The sequence below is a fragment of the Pseudophryne corroboree genome, chromosome 1 (assembly GCF_028390025.1).
Source record: "Pseudophryne corroboree isolate aPseCor3 chromosome 1, aPseCor3.hap2, whole genome shotgun sequence".
Taxonomy (NCBI): Eukaryota; Metazoa; Chordata; class Amphibia; order Anura; family Myobatrachidae; genus Pseudophryne; species Pseudophryne corroboree.
The window spans coordinates 703,170,676-703,190,628 of NC_086444.1; the positions used below are offsets into that span (position 1 = coordinate 703,170,676).

At 45.4% G+C, this 19,953-nt stretch overlaps 1 protein-coding gene across 2 annotated transcripts; it reads left to right on the forward strand.

Annotated features, from left to right (window-relative positions):
- Positions 1 to 286: 286 nt before the first annotated feature.
- On the forward strand, positions 287 to 19,439 carry NMRK2 (nicotinamide riboside kinase 2). Of its 2 annotated transcripts, none has more exons than XR_010175782.1 (8): positions 287 to 470; positions 1,481 to 1,571; positions 1,830 to 1,878; positions 2,023 to 2,179; positions 10,780 to 10,851; positions 17,319 to 17,421; positions 19,026 to 19,111; positions 19,224 to 19,237. XR_010175782.1 is itself a non-coding variant. In XM_063914853.1 (8 exons), the coding sequence occupies exons 1-7, from the start codon at positions 394 to 396 to the stop codon at positions 19,109 to 19,111; spliced, it is 639 nt and encodes a 212-aa protein (XP_063770923.1). In that variant the 5' UTR covers positions 290 to 393; the 3' UTR covers positions 19,224 to 19,439. The 2 variants fall into 2 exon arrangements, 1 of the variants encoding a protein (XP_063770923.1); XM_063914853.1 differs by having other exon boundaries at positions 290 to 470; positions 17,319 to 17,425; positions 19,224 to 19,439.
- Positions 19,440 to 19,953: the final 514 nt, after the last annotated feature.

Here is a 19,953-nt window from a genome sequence, read left to right on the forward strand (position 1 = left end):
ATTGAGTGATGTCAATGTTGCAATGCAAGTTTACCTTTTGTATATGGAGTCTACATGAAATTAACACAAACACATTTACAGTTTATATTGTGTATATACGTGATCACAGTGGTTTTTGACAATCTGCATTTTCTCACATGTCGCTATGCGCGACCACTGGAAAATCCATGACATTTTCTGCCCTCAGACATGTCTAATTTAGGCAAATCGGCTCATTGCCTGGCGCTATTAATACCCAGTGCAGGCTGACTGTGACTGTGATGTCCTGTAGACAGGTGGAACATACTCGCGCCTGTTCACAAGCAGCCCGCCGCCGCCCTCCTCTGCTTGGTTGCCGCGGTAACTTATCGGTATGACGTAGGAAGGTACGGACTATAAAGAAAACTTTTCTCAATGAACGTAACGTTAGTGAGCAATCGTAACGGTAGCAGTGCTTGCATCATGAGGCGGATCATCATTGGTATAGGCGGGTAAGAAAAAGCATGTTTTATATCCTTGTCATACTAATGCAGTCTCCTATGTCTCCGTGTGTGCTCCTCACTGCCGATGTCAGTAGTCTCCTTGCTACATGTACATGTGTCCCATGTAGCACGTGTATTCCCATCGGTGGCGCCATGATTGGTGACTGGCATCCTCTATCCCATTCCCTCCCTCACCCGACGTGTGAAACTGTCTGTGCCCGACAGTGTGATCTTTATACTGTCCGTCATCTCAATAGCTCATCTTCTCAAGCTCATCTTCTCAGTCTCCTAACTATTCTAACTAATGTATGTATACATTTTACTAAAGAATAAATTGCTTAAAACTGCAAGTATAAAACGATACAGTGAACAGTCACTTGTATTCAGAAAATGTGCTGAAGTTATCGCTAGTCTTAAGGGCCCCATACACTACAACGATATGTCTGAGGCTGAAGGTGGATGTAATTTCCCTTGAACTCCCCCGGGACCTTCCCGGGAGTGATTCCATACGATTTGGTACTTTTGTGCTATTTTTGCGTAAGATATATCGCATGCGATTGATGAAGCCGCTGTACATCGCGTGTAATATATCGTACGGCATACAATTGTACCATGAGATATATCTGATGGGCTGGATAGAGGGCTACGGGGGCTGGGAATATCCTGAGAATTCCAGTCAATTTTCCTGGGATACATTGCATGTGATATATCACATGCACAAAAAACACTTTTTTTTTTCTTTTTTTTCTCTCCATCTGATTCCATCCAATTCCGATATATCATTAGTGCAGCACCAACGACCTAGGGGACACTATCCGACAGCCACGGGGACGCGCATCAGATTGGATACGATCTAAAACACTTACGATTGTACACAATTTCATACAATATATCAGACGGATATATCGGAATTGTATGAAATCGTACTGGTGTATGGGGCCCTTTACAGCTAAGCTTTTTGTATAATTGAACACTGTAATGTCCACCTATATGACTAAAGATAAACTTTTATTATTCAGCGTTACAAATGGTGGCAAGACGACTTTAACGAAGAGGCTGACTGGAGTCCTGCCTAATTGCTGTGTCATCCATCAGGATGACTTTTACAAGGTAAGGAAATTAATAATTATTATTATTATTATTATTCTGACCTAGTCTAGTTGTGAGCCAGTCTGTACCATAGCATGTAATGTCCATATAATCTAATGTTTAATATTAATTTCTCACTTGAATATTGTTGCATAAACTGTATGGGCTATGTTCTCCAGTAATGGGGAAAATGGATCGCTTGAGGGTGCGATATGACTTGTGCTGTCTGCTTGAGCTGCGTTGTTTTGCAGCATTGTTTTATTGCTCACTATGTTTCAGCCACCTGATCAGATAGAAGTTGGGGAAGATGGCTTTAAACAATGGGATGGTAAGAACTGTATTCGCTGTAGGAAGCCTTACTCCATAGCTTAAGTACAACTCTATTTATTTTTATTTTTTTGTCTCAATGTATTGTTTTATAGCATGTCATGCCTTTAAAAATTATAACTATTTGTTTTATTTAACCCTACAGTGATCACATCAATAGATATGGAAGCAATGGTGGACACCGTAACAGCCTGGGTTGAGAATCCTGTGAAGTTTGCTCATTCACATGGAATCCCCTCCACTGAGTCAGATGAAAATGTTCAGATACTGATCTTGGAGGGATTCTTGCTTTACAACCACAAGTAAATATCTACACAATTCTGCCCAGTTAAGCATTTAGCACAGCTTCAGTACTAAATAAATGATAGATGGCAACAACCTACTGTAAATATTATTCTGGTATGTAACCAAGAATGTATTTATTAAGAATACCATAATCTAATCAAAAACATTGTTTCACTTTTGATAATACCCCTTTTGCACCGCCTGAGGCAGGCTGCACCCAGGAGCCTGACACTGGAGCTCTCAGTGTGCAACCTGCCTCAGGCGCCCTGCCGCTGCTGTCTGCAACCCAGCATAATGCTGGGTTAGTGACGCAGTGAGGGCGGTGCATGGAGATCACATGATCTTCAAGTGCCGCCCTGTTCACACCGCACAGCGAGCTGGGTTGCACACAAGTTCAACCCTGCTCGCTACCTGGCCTGAAATACCTGGTATCTTTCCCCTGGTACCTTTCAGACTGCACATGAAAACAGGGTATGCGCGCTCATGTGCCAATAACCTGTGTTCATAGCTGGCGGTCTGAAAGGGGTGTAACATAGCTTTGTGAAAAAAATTGGGGGGGGGGGGGGGGGGGGGCTTGTTGCTGGAAAGTGTAATGGTTGGTACACACCAGAATGACTCAGGAATGAGCAATGTCGTTAAAGATATCCCTTACACTTCTTTGCAGTCCTCGACAAACAATGTAGTGCAATACTTACAACACTGATGGTGGGAGTAGAGCATAACAATTGTGACAGTAATGATTCATGGTTAGATACTTGTTTAAGCGAAGAATTAGATCAGGCATGGTACCGAAGGATTGGCGTATAGCTGAGGTAGTGTCATTATTTAAAAAGGGATCCAAAAATCTTCCGGGAAACTACAGACCAGTTAGTTTAACATCTATAGTGGAGAAAATATTGGAAGGAATACTAAGGGACATCATACAGGAGTATCTAAAGTCTGCTAGGATTATTAGCAAGAACCAGCATGGGACAGGTCATGTCGGACTAACTTAATTAGCTTCTACGAGGAAGTGAGCAATAATCTTGATTAAGGAATAGCAGTGGATGTGGTCTTCCTAGATTTTGCAAAAGCCTTCGACACAGTTCCTCACAGGAGACTGATCAAATTAAAGGAGATAGGCCTAGGAAAAAACTATTTGCACATGGATAAGCAGCTGGTTGGATAGCAGGGTACAGCGAGTAGTGGTCAACTGGAAGTCCTCAACCTGATCCCCAGTAGTCATCGGAATACCACAAGGGTCCGTACTCGGACCACTACTGTTCAACATATTTATCAATGACCTAGAAATAGGCCTGGAAAGCACAGTGTCAATCTTTGCAGGTGATACTAAACTGTGTAAGGTAATTAATTCAGAATTGGATGTGGAGTCCTTGCAGAATGATCTATCTAAACTTGAACTCTGGGCGTCTAAATGGAAAATGAGGTTCAATACAGACAAATGCAAGGTTATGCATTTTGGGACTAAAAACAAACTTGCATCCTACATATTAAATGGGGAACGCCTAGGGGAAACAGTTGGAAAAAGATTTGGGGGTATTCATTGATAATAGGCTTAATAACCGTACACAATGTCAAAACGCAGTAAAGAAGGCAAGTAAGGTGCTAGCGTGCATAAAAAGGGGAATTGAGACAAGGGACTCGGATGTAATCATGCCGCTGTATAAGGCATTGGTACGTCCGCACCTGGAATATTGTGTTCAGTTTTGGGCACCATTGTATAAAAAAGACATCAGTGAACTAGAAAGTGTTCAAAGGTGATCTACTAAATTAATTAAAGGCCTAGAAGAACTGGACTATAAGAAAAGACTTACTAGGCTGAATATGTATACACTAGAAAAGAGGCGCCTAAGAGGAGATATTATTAATTTCTCTGACGTCCTAGTGGATGCTGGGTACTCTGTCAGGACCATGGGGAATAGCGGCTCCGCAGGAGACAGGGCACAAAAGTAAAAGCTTTAGGATCAGGTGGTGTGCACTGGCTCCTCCCCCCATGACCCTCCTCCAAGCCTCAGTTAGATTTTTGTGCCCGGCCGAGAAGGGTGCAATCTAGGTGGCTCTCCTAAAGAGCTGCTTAGAGTAAAAGTTTTGTTAGGTTTTTTATTTTCAGTGAGTCCTGCTGGCAACAGGCTCACTGCATCGAGGGACTTAGGGGAGAGAAGTGAACTCACCTGCGTGCAGGATGGATTGGCTTCTTAGGCTACTGGACACCATTAGCTCCAGAGGGAGTCGGAACACAGGTCTCACCCTGGGGTTCGTCCCGGAGCCGCGCCGCCGACCCCCTTGCAGATGCCGAAAAGTGAAGAGGTCCAGAAACCGGCGGCAGAAGACTTTTCAGTCTTCATAAGGTAGCGCACAGCAATGCAGCTGTGCGCCATTGTTGTCAGCACACTTCATAGCAGCGGTCACTGAGGGTGCAGGGCGCTGGGGGGGGCGCCCTGGGCAGCAATGATAGTACCTTATTCTGGCTAAAAATACATCACATATAGCCCCTGGGGGCTATATGGATGTATTTAACCCCTGCCAGGTCTCAGAAAAACGGGAGAAGAAGCCCGCCGAAAAGGGGGCGGGGCCTATTCTCCTCAGCACACAGCGCCATTTTCCCTCACAGAAATGCTGGTGGGAAGGCTCCCAGGCTCTCCCCTGCACTGCACTACAGAAACAGGGTTAAAACAGAGAGGGGGGGCACTTATTTGGCGATATGACTATATATATTAAAATGCTATAAGGGAAAAACACTTATATAAAGGTTGTCCCTGTATAATTATAGCGTTTTTGGTGTGTGCTGGCAAACTCTCCCTCTGTCTCCCCAAAGGGCTAGTGGGGTCCTGTCCTCTATCAGAGCATTCCCTGTGTGTGTGCTGTGTGTCGGTACGTGTGTGTCGACATGTATGAGGACGATGTTGGTGAGGAGGCGGAGCAATTGCCTGTAATGGTGATGTCACTCTCTAGGGAGTCGACACCGGAATGGATGGCTTATTTAAGGAATTACGTGATAATGTCAACACGCTGCAAGGTCGGTTGACGACATGAGACGGCCGGCAAACCAATTAGTACCTGTCCAGGCGTCTCAAACATTGTCAGGGGCGTTAAAACGTCCTTTTACCTCAGTCGGTCGACACAGACACGGACACTGACTCCAGTGTCGACGGTGAAGAAACAAACGTATTTTCCTTTAGGGCCACACGTTACTTGTTAAGGGCAATGAAGGAGGTGTTACATATTTCTGATACTACAAGTACCACAAAAAAGGGTATTATGTGGAGTGTGAAAAAACTACCTGTAGTTTTTCCTGAATCAGATAAATTAAATGAAGTGTGTGATGATGCGTGGGTTTTCCCCGATAGAAAATTATTGGCGGTATACCCTTTCCCGCCAGAAGTTAGGGCGCGTTGGGAAACACCCCTTAGGGTGGATAAGGCGCTCACACGCTTATCAAAACAAGTGGCGGTACCGTCTCCAGATAGGGCCGCCCTCAAGGAGCCAGCTGATAGGAGGCTGGAAAATATCCTAAAAAGTATATACACACATACTGGTGTTATACTGCGACCAGCGATCGCCTCAGCCTGGATGTGCAGCGCTGGGGTGGCTTGGTCGGATTCCCTGACTGAAAATATTGATACCCTTGACAGGGACAGTATTTTATTGACTATAGAGCATTTAAAGGATGCATTTCTATATATGCGAGATGCACAGAGGGATATTTGCACTCTGGCATCAAGAGTAAGTGCGATGTCCATATCTGCCAGAAGTTGTTTATGGACACGACAGTGGTCAGGTGATGCAGATTCCAAACGGCACATGGAAGTATTGCCGTATAAAGGAGAAAAAGACAACGTCTTTTCAGCCTCAGTCCTTTCGTCCCCATAAGGGCAAGCGGGCAAAAGGCCAGTCATATCTGCCATGGGATAGAGGAAAGGGAAGAAGACTGCAGCAGGCAGCCCATTCCCAGAAACAGAAGCCCTCCACCGCTTCTGCCAAGTCCTCAGCATGACGCTGGGGCCGTACAAGCGGACTCGGGTGCGGTGGGGGGGGTCGTCTCAAGAGTTTCAGCACGCAGTGGGCTCACTCGCAAGTGGACCCCTGGATCCTACAAGTAGTATCCCAGGGGTACAGATTGGAAATTCGAGACGTCTCCCCCTCGCAGGTTCCTGAAGTCTGCTTTACCAACGTCTCCCTCCGACAGGGAGGCAGTAGTGGAAACAATTCACAAGCTGTATTCCCAGCAGGTGATAATCAAAGTACCCCTCCTACAACAAGGAAAGGGGTATTATTCCACACTATATTGTGGTACTGAAGCCAGACGGCTCGGTGAGACCTATTCTAAATCTGAAATAGTTGAACACTTATATACAAAGGTTCAAATCAAGATGGAGTCACTCAGAGCAGTGATAGCGAACCAGGAAGAAGGGGACTATATGGTGTCCCGGGACATCAGGGATGCTTACCTCCATGTCCCAATTTGCCCTTCTCACCAAGGGTACCTCAGGTTCGTGGTACAGAACTGTCACTATCAGTTTCAGACGCTGCCGGTTGGATTGTCCACGGCACCCCGGGTCCTTACCAAGGTGATGGCCGAAATGATGATTCTTCTTCAAAGAAAATGGACGATCTCCTGATAGGGGCAAGGTCCAGAGAACAGTTGGAGGTCGGAGTAGCACTATCTCAAGTAGTTCTACGACAGCATGGGTGGATTCTAAATTCCAAAACCGCAGCTGTTTCCGACGACACGTCTGCTGTTCCTAGGGATGATTCTGGACACAGTCCAGAAAAAGGTGTTTCTCCCGGAGAAGAAAGCCAGGGAGTTATCCGAGCTAGTCAGGAACCTCCTAAAACCAGGAAAAGTGTCAGTGCATCATTGCACAAGGGTCCTGGGAAAAATGGTGGCTTCTTACGAAGTGATTCCATTCGGTAGATTTCACGCAAGAACTTTTCAGTGGGATCTGCTGGAAAAATGGTCCGGATCGCATCTTCAGATGCATCAGCGGATAACCCTGTCTCCAAGGACAAGGGTGTTTCTTCTGCGGTGGCTGCAGAGTGCTCATCTACTAAAGGGCCGCAGATTCGGCATTCAGGACTGGGTCCTGGTGACCACGGATGCCAGCCTGAGAGGCTGGGGAGCAGTCACACAGGGAAAATATTTCCAGGGAGTGTGATCAAGTCTGGAGACTTCTCTCCACATAAATATACTGGAGCTAAGGGCAATTTACAATGTTCTAAGCTTAGCAAGACCTCTGCTTCAAGGTCAGCCGGTATTGATCCAGTGGGACAACATCACGGCAGTCGCCCACGTAAACAGACAGGGCGGCACAAGAAGCAGGAGGGCAATGGCAGAAACTGCAAGGATTCTTCGCTGGGCGAAAAATCATGTGATAGCACTGTCAGCAGTGTTCATTCCGGGAGTGGACAACTGGGAAGCAGACTTCCTCAGCAGGCACGACCTCCACCCGGGAGAGTGGGTACTTCATCGGGAAGTATTCCACATGATTGTGAACCGTTGGGAAAGACCAAAGGTGGACATGATGGCGTCCCGCCTGAACAAAAAACTGGACAGGTATTGCGCCAGGTCAAGAGACCCTCAAGCAATATCTGTGGACGTTCTGGTAACACCGTGGGTGTACCAGTCGGTGTATGTGTTCCCTCCTCTGCTTCTCAGGACCAAGGTACTGAGAATTATAAGACGTAGAGTAGTAAGAACTATACTCGTGGCTCCGGATTGGCCAAGAAGGACGTGGCACCCGGAACTTCAAGAAATGCTCACAGAGGACTCAGGGCCTCTGCCGCTAAGAAGGGACTTGCTTCAGCAAGTACCAGGTCTGTTCCAAGACTTACCGCGGCTGCGTTTGACGGCATGGCGGTGGAACGCCAGATCCTAAGGGAAAAAGGCATTCCGGAAGAGGTCATTCCTACCCTGGTCAAAGCCAGGAAGGAGGTGACCGCAAAACATTATCACCACATGTGGCGAAAATATGTTGCGTGGTGTGAGGCCAGGAAGGCCCCACGAAGAAATTTCAACTCGGTCGATTCCTGCATTTCCTGCAAACAGGAGTGTCTATGGGCCTCAAATTGGGGTCCATTAAGGTTCAAATTTCGGCCCTGTCAATTTTCTTCCAGAAAGAATTGGCTTCAGTTCCTGAAGTCCAGAAGTTTGTCAAGGGAGTATTGCATATACAACCCCCTTTTTGTGCCTCCAGTGGCACTGTGGGATCTCAACGTAGTTCTGGGATTCCTCAAATCACATTTTAAACCGCTCAAATCTGTGGATTTGAAATATCTCACATGAAAAGTGACCATGCTGTTGGCCCTGGCCTCGGCCAGGCGAGTGTCAAAATTGGCGGCTTTGTCTCACAAAAGCCATATGTGATTGTCCATTCGGACAGGGCAGAGCTGCGGACTCGTCCCCAGTTTCTTCCTAAGGTGGTGTCAGCGTTTCACCTGAACCAGCTTATTGTGGTACCTGCGGCTACTAGGGACTTGGAGGACTCCAAGTTGCTAGATGTTGTCAGGGCCCTGAAAATATAGGTTTCCAGGACGGCTGGAGTCAGGAAAACTGACTCGCTGTTATCCTGTATGCACCCAACAAACTGGGTGCTCTTGCTTCTAAGCAGACGATTGCTCGTTGGATTTGTAGCACATTTCAACTTGCACATTCTGTGGCAGGCCTGCCACAGCCTAAATCTGTCAAGGCCCATTCCACAAGGAAGGTGGGCTCATCCTGGGCGGCTGCCCGAGGGGTCTCGGCATTACAACTCTGCCGAGCAGCTACGTGGTCGGGGGAGAACACGTTTGTAAAATTCTACAAATTTGATACCCTGGCTAAAGAGGACCTGGAGTTCTCTCATTCGGTGCTGCAGAGTCATCCGCACTCTCCCGCCCGTTTGGGAGCTTTGGTATAATCCCCATGGTCCTGACGGAGTACCCAGCATCCACTAGGACGTCAGAGAAAATAAGATTTTACTTACCGATAAATCTATTTCTCGTAGTCCGTAGTGGATGCTGGGCGCCCATCCCAAGTGCGGATTGTCTGCAATACTTGTACATAGTTATTGTTACAAAAATCGGGTTATTATTGTTGTGAGCCATCTTTTCAGAGGCTCCGCTGTTATCATGCTGTTAACTGGGTTCAGATCACAGGTTGTACAGTGTGATTGGTGTGGCTGGTATGAGTCTTACCCGGGATTCAAAATCCTTCCTTATTGTGTACGCTCGTCCGGGCACAGTATCCTAACTGAGGCTTGGAGGAGGGTCATGGGGGGAGGAGCCAGTGCACACCACCTGATCCTAAAGCTTTTACTTTTGTGCCCTGTCTCCTGCGGAGCCGCTATTCCCCATGGTCCTGACGGAGTACCCAGCATCCACTACGGACTACGAGAAATAGATTTATCGGTAAGTAAAATCTTATTTTCTTCAAATATGTAAAGGGACATCACAAAGTTATCAGAGGAATTATTTATTAAAAGAACACAGTTTAGGACACGTGGGCACTCGCTGCAACTGGAGGAGAGAAAGTTCCGAACGCAACGGAGGAAAGGGTTCTTCACTGTTAGGGCAATCAGGATGTGGAATTCCCTGCCAGGGAAGGTGGTAATGGCGGACTCTGTAATTAATAAGGAATGGATACATTTCTGAATGAAAAAGCTATCCAAGGTTATAATACTTAAAATATCAGCGTGGTTAATCCGGGGGTAACATGAGTTATAGTAGCTAACTAGTCATAAAACATTATTCAGCAAGTATGTAGAATCATCACAACTTAAAACGGGTTGAACACGATGGGCAATTTGCCTCTATTCAACCTCAAATACTATGTTACTATGTATACGCAAAACCTAGATCTTAACTAGGAGTGGCCACATACATGGTATGCTGCTAATGATAGTTTCAGATATGACACACGGACCGCGCATGTTATCATTGGTGAAAGGTACATGATTTGCACTTTCAGTAGCTCTGTATCTATTTGATGTGTCGCAATCGTCCCTAGAATTATCCTGACTTGTACCCAGCATAAGTCTTATTAACAATGTTGCTCATTGTTATGACTTTACTCTGCATTGGCTTATTAGAAAACAGCTTTGTTTTATTTCAATGCATCTAGAATATACCCTAATGCCTCCTTTCACACATAACCTTTGGACCCAGGTCTTTGCCAGGTTTTGCGGCTTGACCAGCGTCTTGGCTATGTGAGGACAGACCTATCCTGGGTCAGGGACCCTGCACAGTACCAGGATAATTCCTGGCACTAACCTGGGTCGCCTGTAGTGTGAATGGCATTACCCAGGTCACTCCTGAAATGGTCTGATTGGTGGGCACAGTAGTGATTTGAGATCTCAAAGCGTCCAGTTTGAACAGTGACGACCTGGCAAAATAACCGGGTCCGTGGCCCATGTCTGAAATGGACTAAGCACTGAAACCCCCGGATTCTACCCGTGCTCAGTGTCCCAAGTCCAAGCTGGGGTATAAATGCATAATGAATAGTAGCTCGGAAAGTAACCTTACAGTACATATGCTAGTTTAGAACCCTCATTGTGATCTTAACTAGCCGTTTGGTATTTTAATTAGAAATGGTAATACTTTAAGTAATCTATCCATTTAAAGTCAAGCTATTTCTCTACAGGCAACTGGCAAAAATGTGCACAGAGCGGTACTACTTAACCATTCCATATGATGAGTGCAAGAGGAGGCGCAGGTAAGTGCACACCCATAGTTGGGGATATATGTGTGTGTGTGTGTGTGTGTGTGTGTGTGTGTGTGTGTGTGTGTGTATGATAAAAAAAAAAAAAATATATATATATATTTCTCTGACGTCCTAGTGGATGCTGGGGACTCCGTCAGGACCATGGGGATATAGCGGCTCCGCAGGAGACAGGGCACAATAATAAAAGCTTTAGGATCAGGTGGTGTGCACTGGCTCCTCCCCCTATGACCCTCCTCCAAGCCTCAGTTAGATTTTTGTGCCCGACGAGAAGGGTGCAATCTAGGTGGCTCTCCTGAGCTGCTTAGAATAAAAGTTTATGTTAGGTTTTTTATTTTCAGTGAGTCCTGCTGGCAACAGGCTCACTGCTACGAGGGACTTAGGGGAGAGAAGTGAACTCACCTGCGTGCAGGATGGATTTGCTTCTTAGGCTACTGGACACCATTAGCTCCAGAGGGAGTCGGAACACAGGTCTCACCCTGGGGTTCGTCCCGGAGCCGTGCCGCCGACCCCCCTTACAGATGCCGAAGTTGAAGAGGTCCAGAGGTCCAGAAACAGGCGGCAGAAGACTTTCAGTCTTCATAAGGTAGCGCACAGCACTGCAGCTGTGCGCCATTGTTGTCAGCACACTTCACCAACAGTCACCAACTGTCACTGAGGGTGCAGGGCGCTGGGGGGGGCGCTCTGGGCAGCAATGTATTATACCTTTTATGGCTAAAATACATCACATATAGCCCTTGAGGCTATATGGATGTATTTAACCCCTGCCAGATCTCACAAACTCCGGGAGAAGAGCCCGCCGAAAAGGGGGCGGGGCCTATTCTCCTCAGCACACGGCGCCATTTTCCTGCTCAGCTCTGCTGTGAGGAAGGCTCCCAGGCTCTCCCCTGCACTGCACTACAGAAACAGGGTTAAAACAGAGAGGGGGGGCACTTATTTGGCGATATGATTACATATATAAAAATCCTATAAGGGAAAACACTTGTATAAGGGGTTGTCCCTGTATAATTATAGCGTTTTTGGTGTGTGCTGGCAAACTCTCCCTCTGTCTCCCCAAAGGGCTAGTGGGGTCCTGTCCTCTGTCAGAGCATTCCCTGTGTGTGTGCTGTGTGTCGGTACGTGTGTGTCGACATGTAGGAGGACGATGTTGGTGAGGAGGCGGAGCAAATTGCCTGTATTGGTGATGTCACTCTCTAGGGAGTCGACACTGGAATAGATGGCTTATTTAGGAATTACGTGATAATGTCAACACGCTGCAAGGTCGGTTGACGAGTGACGACATGAGACGTCCGGCAAACAAATTAGTACCTGTCCAGGCGTCTCAGACACCGTCAGGGGCTTGTAAAAACGCCCATTTACCTCAGTCGGTCGACACAGACACAGACACGGACACTGACTCCAGTGTCGACGGTGAAGAAACAAACGTATTTTCCTTTAGGGCCACACGTTTCATGTTAAGGGCAATGAAGGAGGTGTTACATATTTCTGATACTACAAGTACCACAAATAAGGGTATTATGTAGGGTGTGAATAAACTACTTGTAGTTTTTCCTGAATCAGATAAATTAAATGAAGTGTGTGATGATACGTGGGTTTCCTCCGATAGAAAATTATTGGCGGTATACCCTTTCCCGCCAGAAGTTAGGGCGAGTTGGGAAACACACCTTAGGGTGAATAAGGCGCTCACACGCTTATAAAAACAAGTGGCGTTACCGTCTCCAGATACGGCAGCCCTCAAGGAGCCAGCTGATAGGAAGCTGAAAAATATCCTAAAAGTATATACACATATACTGGTGTTATACTACGACCAGCAATCGCCTCAGCCTGGATGTGCAGCGCTGAGGGGGCTTGGTCGGATTTCCTGACTGAAAATATTGATACCCTTGACAGGGACAAGATTTTATTGACTATAGAGCATTTTAAGGATGCATTTCTATATATGCGAGATGCGCAGAGGGATATTTGCATTCTGGCATCAAGAGTAAATGTGATGTCCATATCCAGGTGATGCAGATTCCAGACGGCACATGGAAGTATTGCCGTATAAAGGGGCGGTCCATCGGACCTGGTGGCCATGGCAACAGCTGAAAAATCCACCTTTTGTTACCCCAAGTCACATCTCAGCAGAAAAGGACACAGTCTTTTCAGTCTCAGTCCTTTCGTCCCCATAAGGGCAGGCGGGCAAAAGGGCCAGTCATATCTGCCCAGGGGTAGAGGAAAGGGAAGAAGACTGCAGCAGGCAGCCCATTCCCAGGAACAGAAGCCCTCCACAGCTTCTGCCAAGTCCGCAGCATGACGCTGGGGCCGTACAAGCGGACTCAGGTGCGGTAGGGGGTCATCTCAAGAGTTTCAGCACGCAGTGGGCTCACTCACAAGTGGACTCCTGGATCCTACACGTAGTATCCCAGGTGTACATTGGAAATTCGAGACGTCAACCCCTCACAAGTTCCATAAGTCTGCTTTACCAACGTCTCCCTCCGACAGGGAGGCAGTATTGGGAACAATTCACAGGCTGTATTCCCAGCAGGTGATAATCAAAGTACCCCTTCTACAACAAGGGAAGGGGTATTATTCCACACTATATTGTGGTACTGAAGCCAGACGGCTAGGTGAGATCTGAAATATTTGAACACTTACATACAAGCGTTCAAATCAAGATGGAGTCACTCAGAGCAGTGATAGCGAACCAGGAAGAAGGGGACGATATGGTGTCACTGGATATCAGGGACGCTTACCTACATGTCCAAATTTGCCCTTCTCACCAAGGGTACCTCAGGTTCGTGGTACAGAACTGTCACTATCAGTTCAGACGCTGCCGTTTGGATTGTCCACGGCACCCCGGGTCTTTACCAAGGTAATGGCCGAAATTATGATTCTTCTTAAAAGAAATATGGACGCTTTCCTGATAAGGGCAAGGTCCAGAGAACAGTTGGAGGTCGGAGTAGCACTATCTTAAGTAGTTCTACGACAGCACGAGTGGATTCTAAATATTCCAAAATCGCAGTTTTTTCCGACGACACGTCTACTGTTCCTAGGGATGATTCTGGACACAGTCCAGAAAAGGATGTTTTCTCCCGGAGAAGAAAGCCAGGGAGTTATCCGAGCTAGTCAGGAACCTCCTAAAACCAGGAAAAGTATCAGTGCATCATTGCACAAGGATCCTGTGAAAAATGGTGGTTTCTTACAAAGCGATCCCATTCGGTAGATTTCACGCAAGAACCTTTACGTGGGATCTGCTGGAAAAATGGTCCGGATCGCATCTTCAGATGCATCAGCGGATAACCCTGTCTCCAAGGACAAGGGTGTTTCTTCTGCGGTGGCTGCAGAGTGCTCATCTATGAAAGGGCCGCAGATTCGGCATTCAGGACTGGGTCCTGGTGACCACGGATGCCAGCCTGAGTGGCTGGGGAGCAGTCACACAAGGAAAAAATTTCCAGAGAGTGTGATCGAGTCTGGAGACTTCTCTCCACATAAATATACTGGAGCTAAGGGCAATTTACAATGCTCTAAGCTTAGCAAGACCTCTGCTTCAAGGTCAGCCGGTATTGATCCAGTGGGACAACATCACGGCAGTCGCCCACGTAAACAGACAGGGCGGCACAAGAAGCAGGAGGGAAATGGCAGAAACTGCAAGGATTCTTCGCTGGGCGAAAAATCATGTGATAACACTCTCAGCAGTGTTCATTCCGGGAGTGGAAAACTGGGAAGCAGACTTCCTCAGCAGGCATGACCTCCACCCGGGAGAGTGGGGACTTCATCGGGAAGTCTTCCACATGATTGTAAACCGTTGTGAAAAACCAAAGGTGGACATGATGGCGTCCCGCCTGAACAAAAAACTAGATATTGCGCCAGGTCAAGGGACCCTCAGGCAATAGCGGTGGACGCTCTGGTAACACTGTGGATGTACCAGTCAGAGTATGTGTTCCCTCCTATGCCTCTCATACAAAAAGTACTGAGAATCATAAGAGGGAGATGAGTAAGAATGATACTCGTGGTTCCGGATTGGCCAAGAAGGACTTGGTACCCGAAACTTCAAGAGATGTTCACGGAAGACCCGTGGCCTCTACCTTTAAGAAAGGACCTGCTCCAGCAGGGGCCTTGTCTGTTCCAAGACTTACCGCGGCCGCGTTTGACGGCATGGCGGTTGAACGCCGGATCCTGAAAGGGCATTCCAGATGAAGTCATCCCTACCCTGGTCGAAGACAGGAAGGATGTAACCGCAAAACATTTTCACCGCATTTGGCGAAGATATGTTGCGTGGTGTGAGGCCAAGAAGGCCCCTACAGAGGAATTCCAACTGGGTCGTTTCCTACATTTCCTGAAAACAGGACTGTCTATGGGCCTAAAATTAGGGTCCATTAAGGTTCAAATTTCGGCCCTGTCGAATTTCTTCCAGAAAGAACTGGCTTTAGTGCCTGACGTTCAGATGTTTGTAAAAGGGGTACTGCATATACAGCCTCCTTTTGTGCCCCAGTGGCACCTTGGGATCTCAATGTTGTTTTGAGTTTCCTAAAGTCACATTGGTTTGAACCACTCACCACTGTGGACTTAAAATATCTCACATGGAAGGTGACGATGCTATTAGCCCTGGCTTCAGCCAGGCGTGTGTCAGAATTGGCGGCTTTATCATATATAAAGCCCTTACTTAATTTTTCATTCTGACAGGGCAGAATTGAGGACTCGTCCTCAATTTCTCCTTAAGGTGTTTTCTGTTTTTCACATGAACCAACCTATTGTGGTACCTGCGGGTACTAGGGACTTGGAGGACTCCAAGTTACTTGACGTTGTCACTTGTCAGGGCCCTGAAAAATATGTTTCCAGGAAGGCTGGAGTCAGAAAATCTGACTCGCTGTTTAGCCTGTATGCACCCAACAAAATGGGTGCTCCTGCTTCTAAGCAGACGATTGCTCACTGGATTTGTAATACAATTCAGTTTACACATTCTGTGGCAGGCCTGCCACAGCCAAAATCGGTAAAAGCCCATTCCAAAAGGAAGGGGGCTCATCTTGGGCGACTGCCCGAGGAGTCTCGGCTTTACAACTTTGCCGAGCAGTTACTTGGTCAGGGGAAAACACGTTTGCTAAATTCTACAAATTTGATACCCTGGCTGAGGAGGACATGGAGTTCTCTCATTCGGTGCTGCAGGGTCATCCGCACTCTCCCGCCCGTTTGGGAGCTTTGGTATAATCCCCATGGTCCTGACGGAGTCCCCAGCATCCACTAGGACGTCAGAGAAAATAAGATTTTACTTACCGATAAATCTATTTCTCGTAGTCCGTAGTGGATGCTGGGTGCCCATCCCAAGTGCGGATTGTCTGCAATACTTGTACATAGTTATTGTTACAAAAATCGGGTTATTCTTGTTGTGAGCCATCTTTTCAGAGGCTCCTTCGTTGTTATCATACTGTTAACTGGGTTCAGATCACAGGTTGTACAGTGTGATTGGTGTGGCTGGTATGAGTCTTACCCGGGATTCAATATCCTTCCTTATTATGCACGCTCGTCCGGGCACAGTATCCTAACTGAGGCTTGGAGGAGGGTCATAGGGGGAGGAGCCAGTGCACACCACCTGATCCTAAAGCTTTTATTATTGTGCCCTGTCTCCTGCGGAGCCGCTATATCCCCATGGTCCTGACGGAGTCCCCAGCATCCACTACGGACTACGAGAAATAGATTTATCGGTAAGTAAAATCTTATTATAATAAATATATATATATATATAACCCACTGTTGATCAAAAAATGGGAAGGTGCTAAAGCATTTAAGAGCAATACCTAAAATGTAGGTTTATAAAAGGGGAGAGGTCTGTAGCTAGTGATGCCTAAAAGCACTTTCTAGATAATTATAGCTAAAATTTTAAATGGGTGAACATGTGGGTGTTTTTATCTTTCCTCTGCACTTGGTCAAGGAGGTAATTGGAAAAGTAAACTATCAAATATTTTGCCACCATTGAATGTGGCCTGCCCATCAATGTTCTCCTGTAAACAATTGAATTGTTCCATTGGACACTTGTTAATTATTGTGCTGCATAAAACGATTAAATTCCAACAATGTTGTGCAGTGGGAAAGTATTCTAAAGCTAAAGGCGACATCAGAACTGCTGTCCAGTCTCTTGCCAAGAAACATACAAATGAATATTGTTTTCAGGAAAAGTTACTGAGCAATTGTGGGTGCAGAATTTGAGTTTGTGCAGGGCCTCCACCTAACTGTCATGACTAAAGGTGTAGGTGTCCTACTGAATGGCCCATAAAAGCTTGGCTATGGGGTAGGCAACTAGTTGCTCTACACCTCTCAACATGCCGTACCATAGCTGTGATATTAAAGCATGCCAAAACGGGCTGTCGGGACGTGTAGATCCACAGCAGCTGGAAGTTGTCTATCCTTGAAATAGAGTTGGTGCTCTGAAATCTTAGTAGTATGTAAGCTTACTTTTTCTTGACACTGTTAAATGTTTCTTGTAGTGGCCGTAACTACACTGTGCCAGACCCACCAGGATTATTTGATTGTCATGTATGGCCAATGTATCTCAAGCACAGACAGGAGATGGAAGAAAGTGATGTGAAAGTAGGTATGTAACCCAGACCTGGGACGCATGAATACTGAAACTTGGATTCGTGCTCTCTCTCCTTACAAGACTTTATATAGGAGATTGTTGTGCTAAATTAGCAATGCCTTCTGCTTCCTGTAAGGTGCTTTCAAAGAAGTAGATGTCTCCTCATTCACCTAGTGTTACACCATATAGTGTGAGATATATGGCGCAACTAAGACCTTGTGCTATACGGTTAGCTTGTTTTCGGACTTTTGCACTTCAGCATCTCCTCTGCATTGTAATGTAATACAGAAGAAAGGATTATCACAGCACCAATTGTAATGACATACCTTTAGTAAATGTATAATCAAGTGTTTTTAGAGCAGCCCTCTCCTCTATTCCAGGGTGACATCTCATTCCAAAATTTATTTTAACGGTGATAATCCATATTCAGATCAAAACATGGCCATAATAGTGTGTGTGTGGAAAAAATAAATAAAAAAAAATAATAATAAAAAAAATATATATATATATAATTATTTTGTGTTGAGTATCCCTTATCCAAAATGCTTGGGACCAGAAGTATTTTGGATATCTGATTATTCCGTATTTTGGAATAATTGTATAATATAATGAGATCATGGTAATGGGACCTAAGTCTAAGCACAGAATGCATTTATGATTCATATACACCTTATACATACAGCTTGAAGGTCATTTAATACAATATTTTTTATAACTTTGTGTACTAAACAAAGTTTGTGTACATTGAGCCATCAGAAAACAAAGGTTTCACGATCTGTGTCTCACTCAAAAAATCCGTATTTCGGAATATTCTGTATTTCGGAATATTTGTGTGTGTGTGTATCTATAAAATATATATGTGTGCTAATTTCACAGTGAGGGATAACAAAGCCAAAATAGATCAAATATTTATCACACAATACCATAATAAAAGAAAATACAGTACATTAAAGTACAAGGCAGACTTGGTTTAAAATGCAGTACACATAGAAAGTGGTACTTGAGTATGCTTATCTTATTTCAATATAGGAAGCCTATAATATGTAAGAAATGCTCAACGTGTCTCATCTGATCTTTCAGACTTCATCAAGATGATTATGCTGTACTGAGGTCTTAGAATTTGAACAAATTATGTTGCCTAGTGGTATATTTCATGGCCAGCCAAAGGGAGCTTCTAACACAATCTAAGTATAGGTGTATGTGGGGACATCTGAAATGACTGAATGTTGATAGGTCTGCAAGTATTAAGGACCCAATCATTCTAAACGAGATGTAGTTACATTGCCAGTAGTTGGGATACAGACACCGGAATCCCGACCACTGACAATGCCGCTAGCCGGTATCCCGGCTATTGGGCGATTCCCACTCGTTGGTGTCCACGACACCCATAGAGTGGAAAAAGAACCTGTGGCGAGCCCAGTGAGTCCGCAAGGGACTTTGTTGCGCTTGTTCCCCTGATGGCAATCTAGTGGCCAGTATCCCGATGTAGGTATGCTGACTGGGGTCCCATACAACACATTTAAACTGTATACAATATCTAATGAGACTATTGAATCTTTATGCTAGAACAGCTTTGATCCTTCTTTAATCATAGTTTTTGGTCTTTATTTTTTAGTGTCTCTAGATGGTCTTCTGTCAAAAGATGCAATATTTAACTACGTCTACACTGATATTGAGAACAACATTTTAAACTCTTCCTAGGTGGGTCTGAACTTCTGTAAGGCTGAAGTGTCTTACATTTTTTGTCTTGTTTTGTTATTAATTATTATTATTATTATTATTATTATTATATTTTTTGTTTTTTTTAATCTAGTGCTTGAAGATGCAAGTGTGAATACTTCTACCAGTTCTGATACAAACCTGGACTGAGTGAATTGTGCCGTCAAGGACTACTCTGTATATAATTTTATTTGAAAATGCAAACTTTCTTAGGAAACAATTTTTTTTTTATTTGTGTTATTTTATACCTACCAGGACTATTTCCAGGATCATGGATTATAATAAAAATAAAATCCAGACTTGTTTTGTTTGGTGGTGTTGTATGTGTATTTGGTCAGACTCTGGCCATGGTGTTCCACTCTGCATTAATATTGTTGTTGCCTGGCCTGTTTCCAATTTGGACAGAGTGAGAAAGAGAATCATCTTTATTTTGAAGGTGCACTAACAATTTGTAATCAGGTGCTGGGGTTTTTATTTCCAGCTGTTCTTTTTACAGTACTATGTAATTATGGTAGATTACTTTACAACTAGTGCAAAGGAAAACTACAGCTGGGTTCACACTACTGAACAGGCGCAAGGTCTGTCTTGCATTGTTGGGTGTGTGTCCCAATACTTTTGAGAACAATGTTATCCACAGGCGTATTGGCTCAGCCCTACAGAACAAGCAATGCAGATATATTGGCATGTCCAGCTGTGTCTACGGGTGACCACTGCCTGTGGGGACTGACATAGGGGGTCATTCCGAGTTGCTCGCTAGCTACTTTTTGCAGCCGTGCGAACGCATAGTTGCCGCCCACTGGGGAGTGTATATTTGCTATGCAAGG

Bases quoted from the DNA above. Each gene is read 5' to 3' on its own strand.
- NMRK2 (XM_063914853.1), top strand. From the start codon at position 394: ATGAACGTAACGTTAGTGAGCAATCGTAACGGTAGCAGTGCTTGCATC. The intron at 1,572-1,829 runs GTAAGGAAATTA...ACTATGTTTCAG, and splicing joins ATCAGGATGACTTTTACAAG to CCACCTGATCAGATAGAAGT. The intron at 2,180-10,779 runs GTAAATATCTAC...ATTTCTCTACAG, and splicing joins TTCTTGCTTTACAACCACAA to GCAACTGGCAAAAATGTGCA.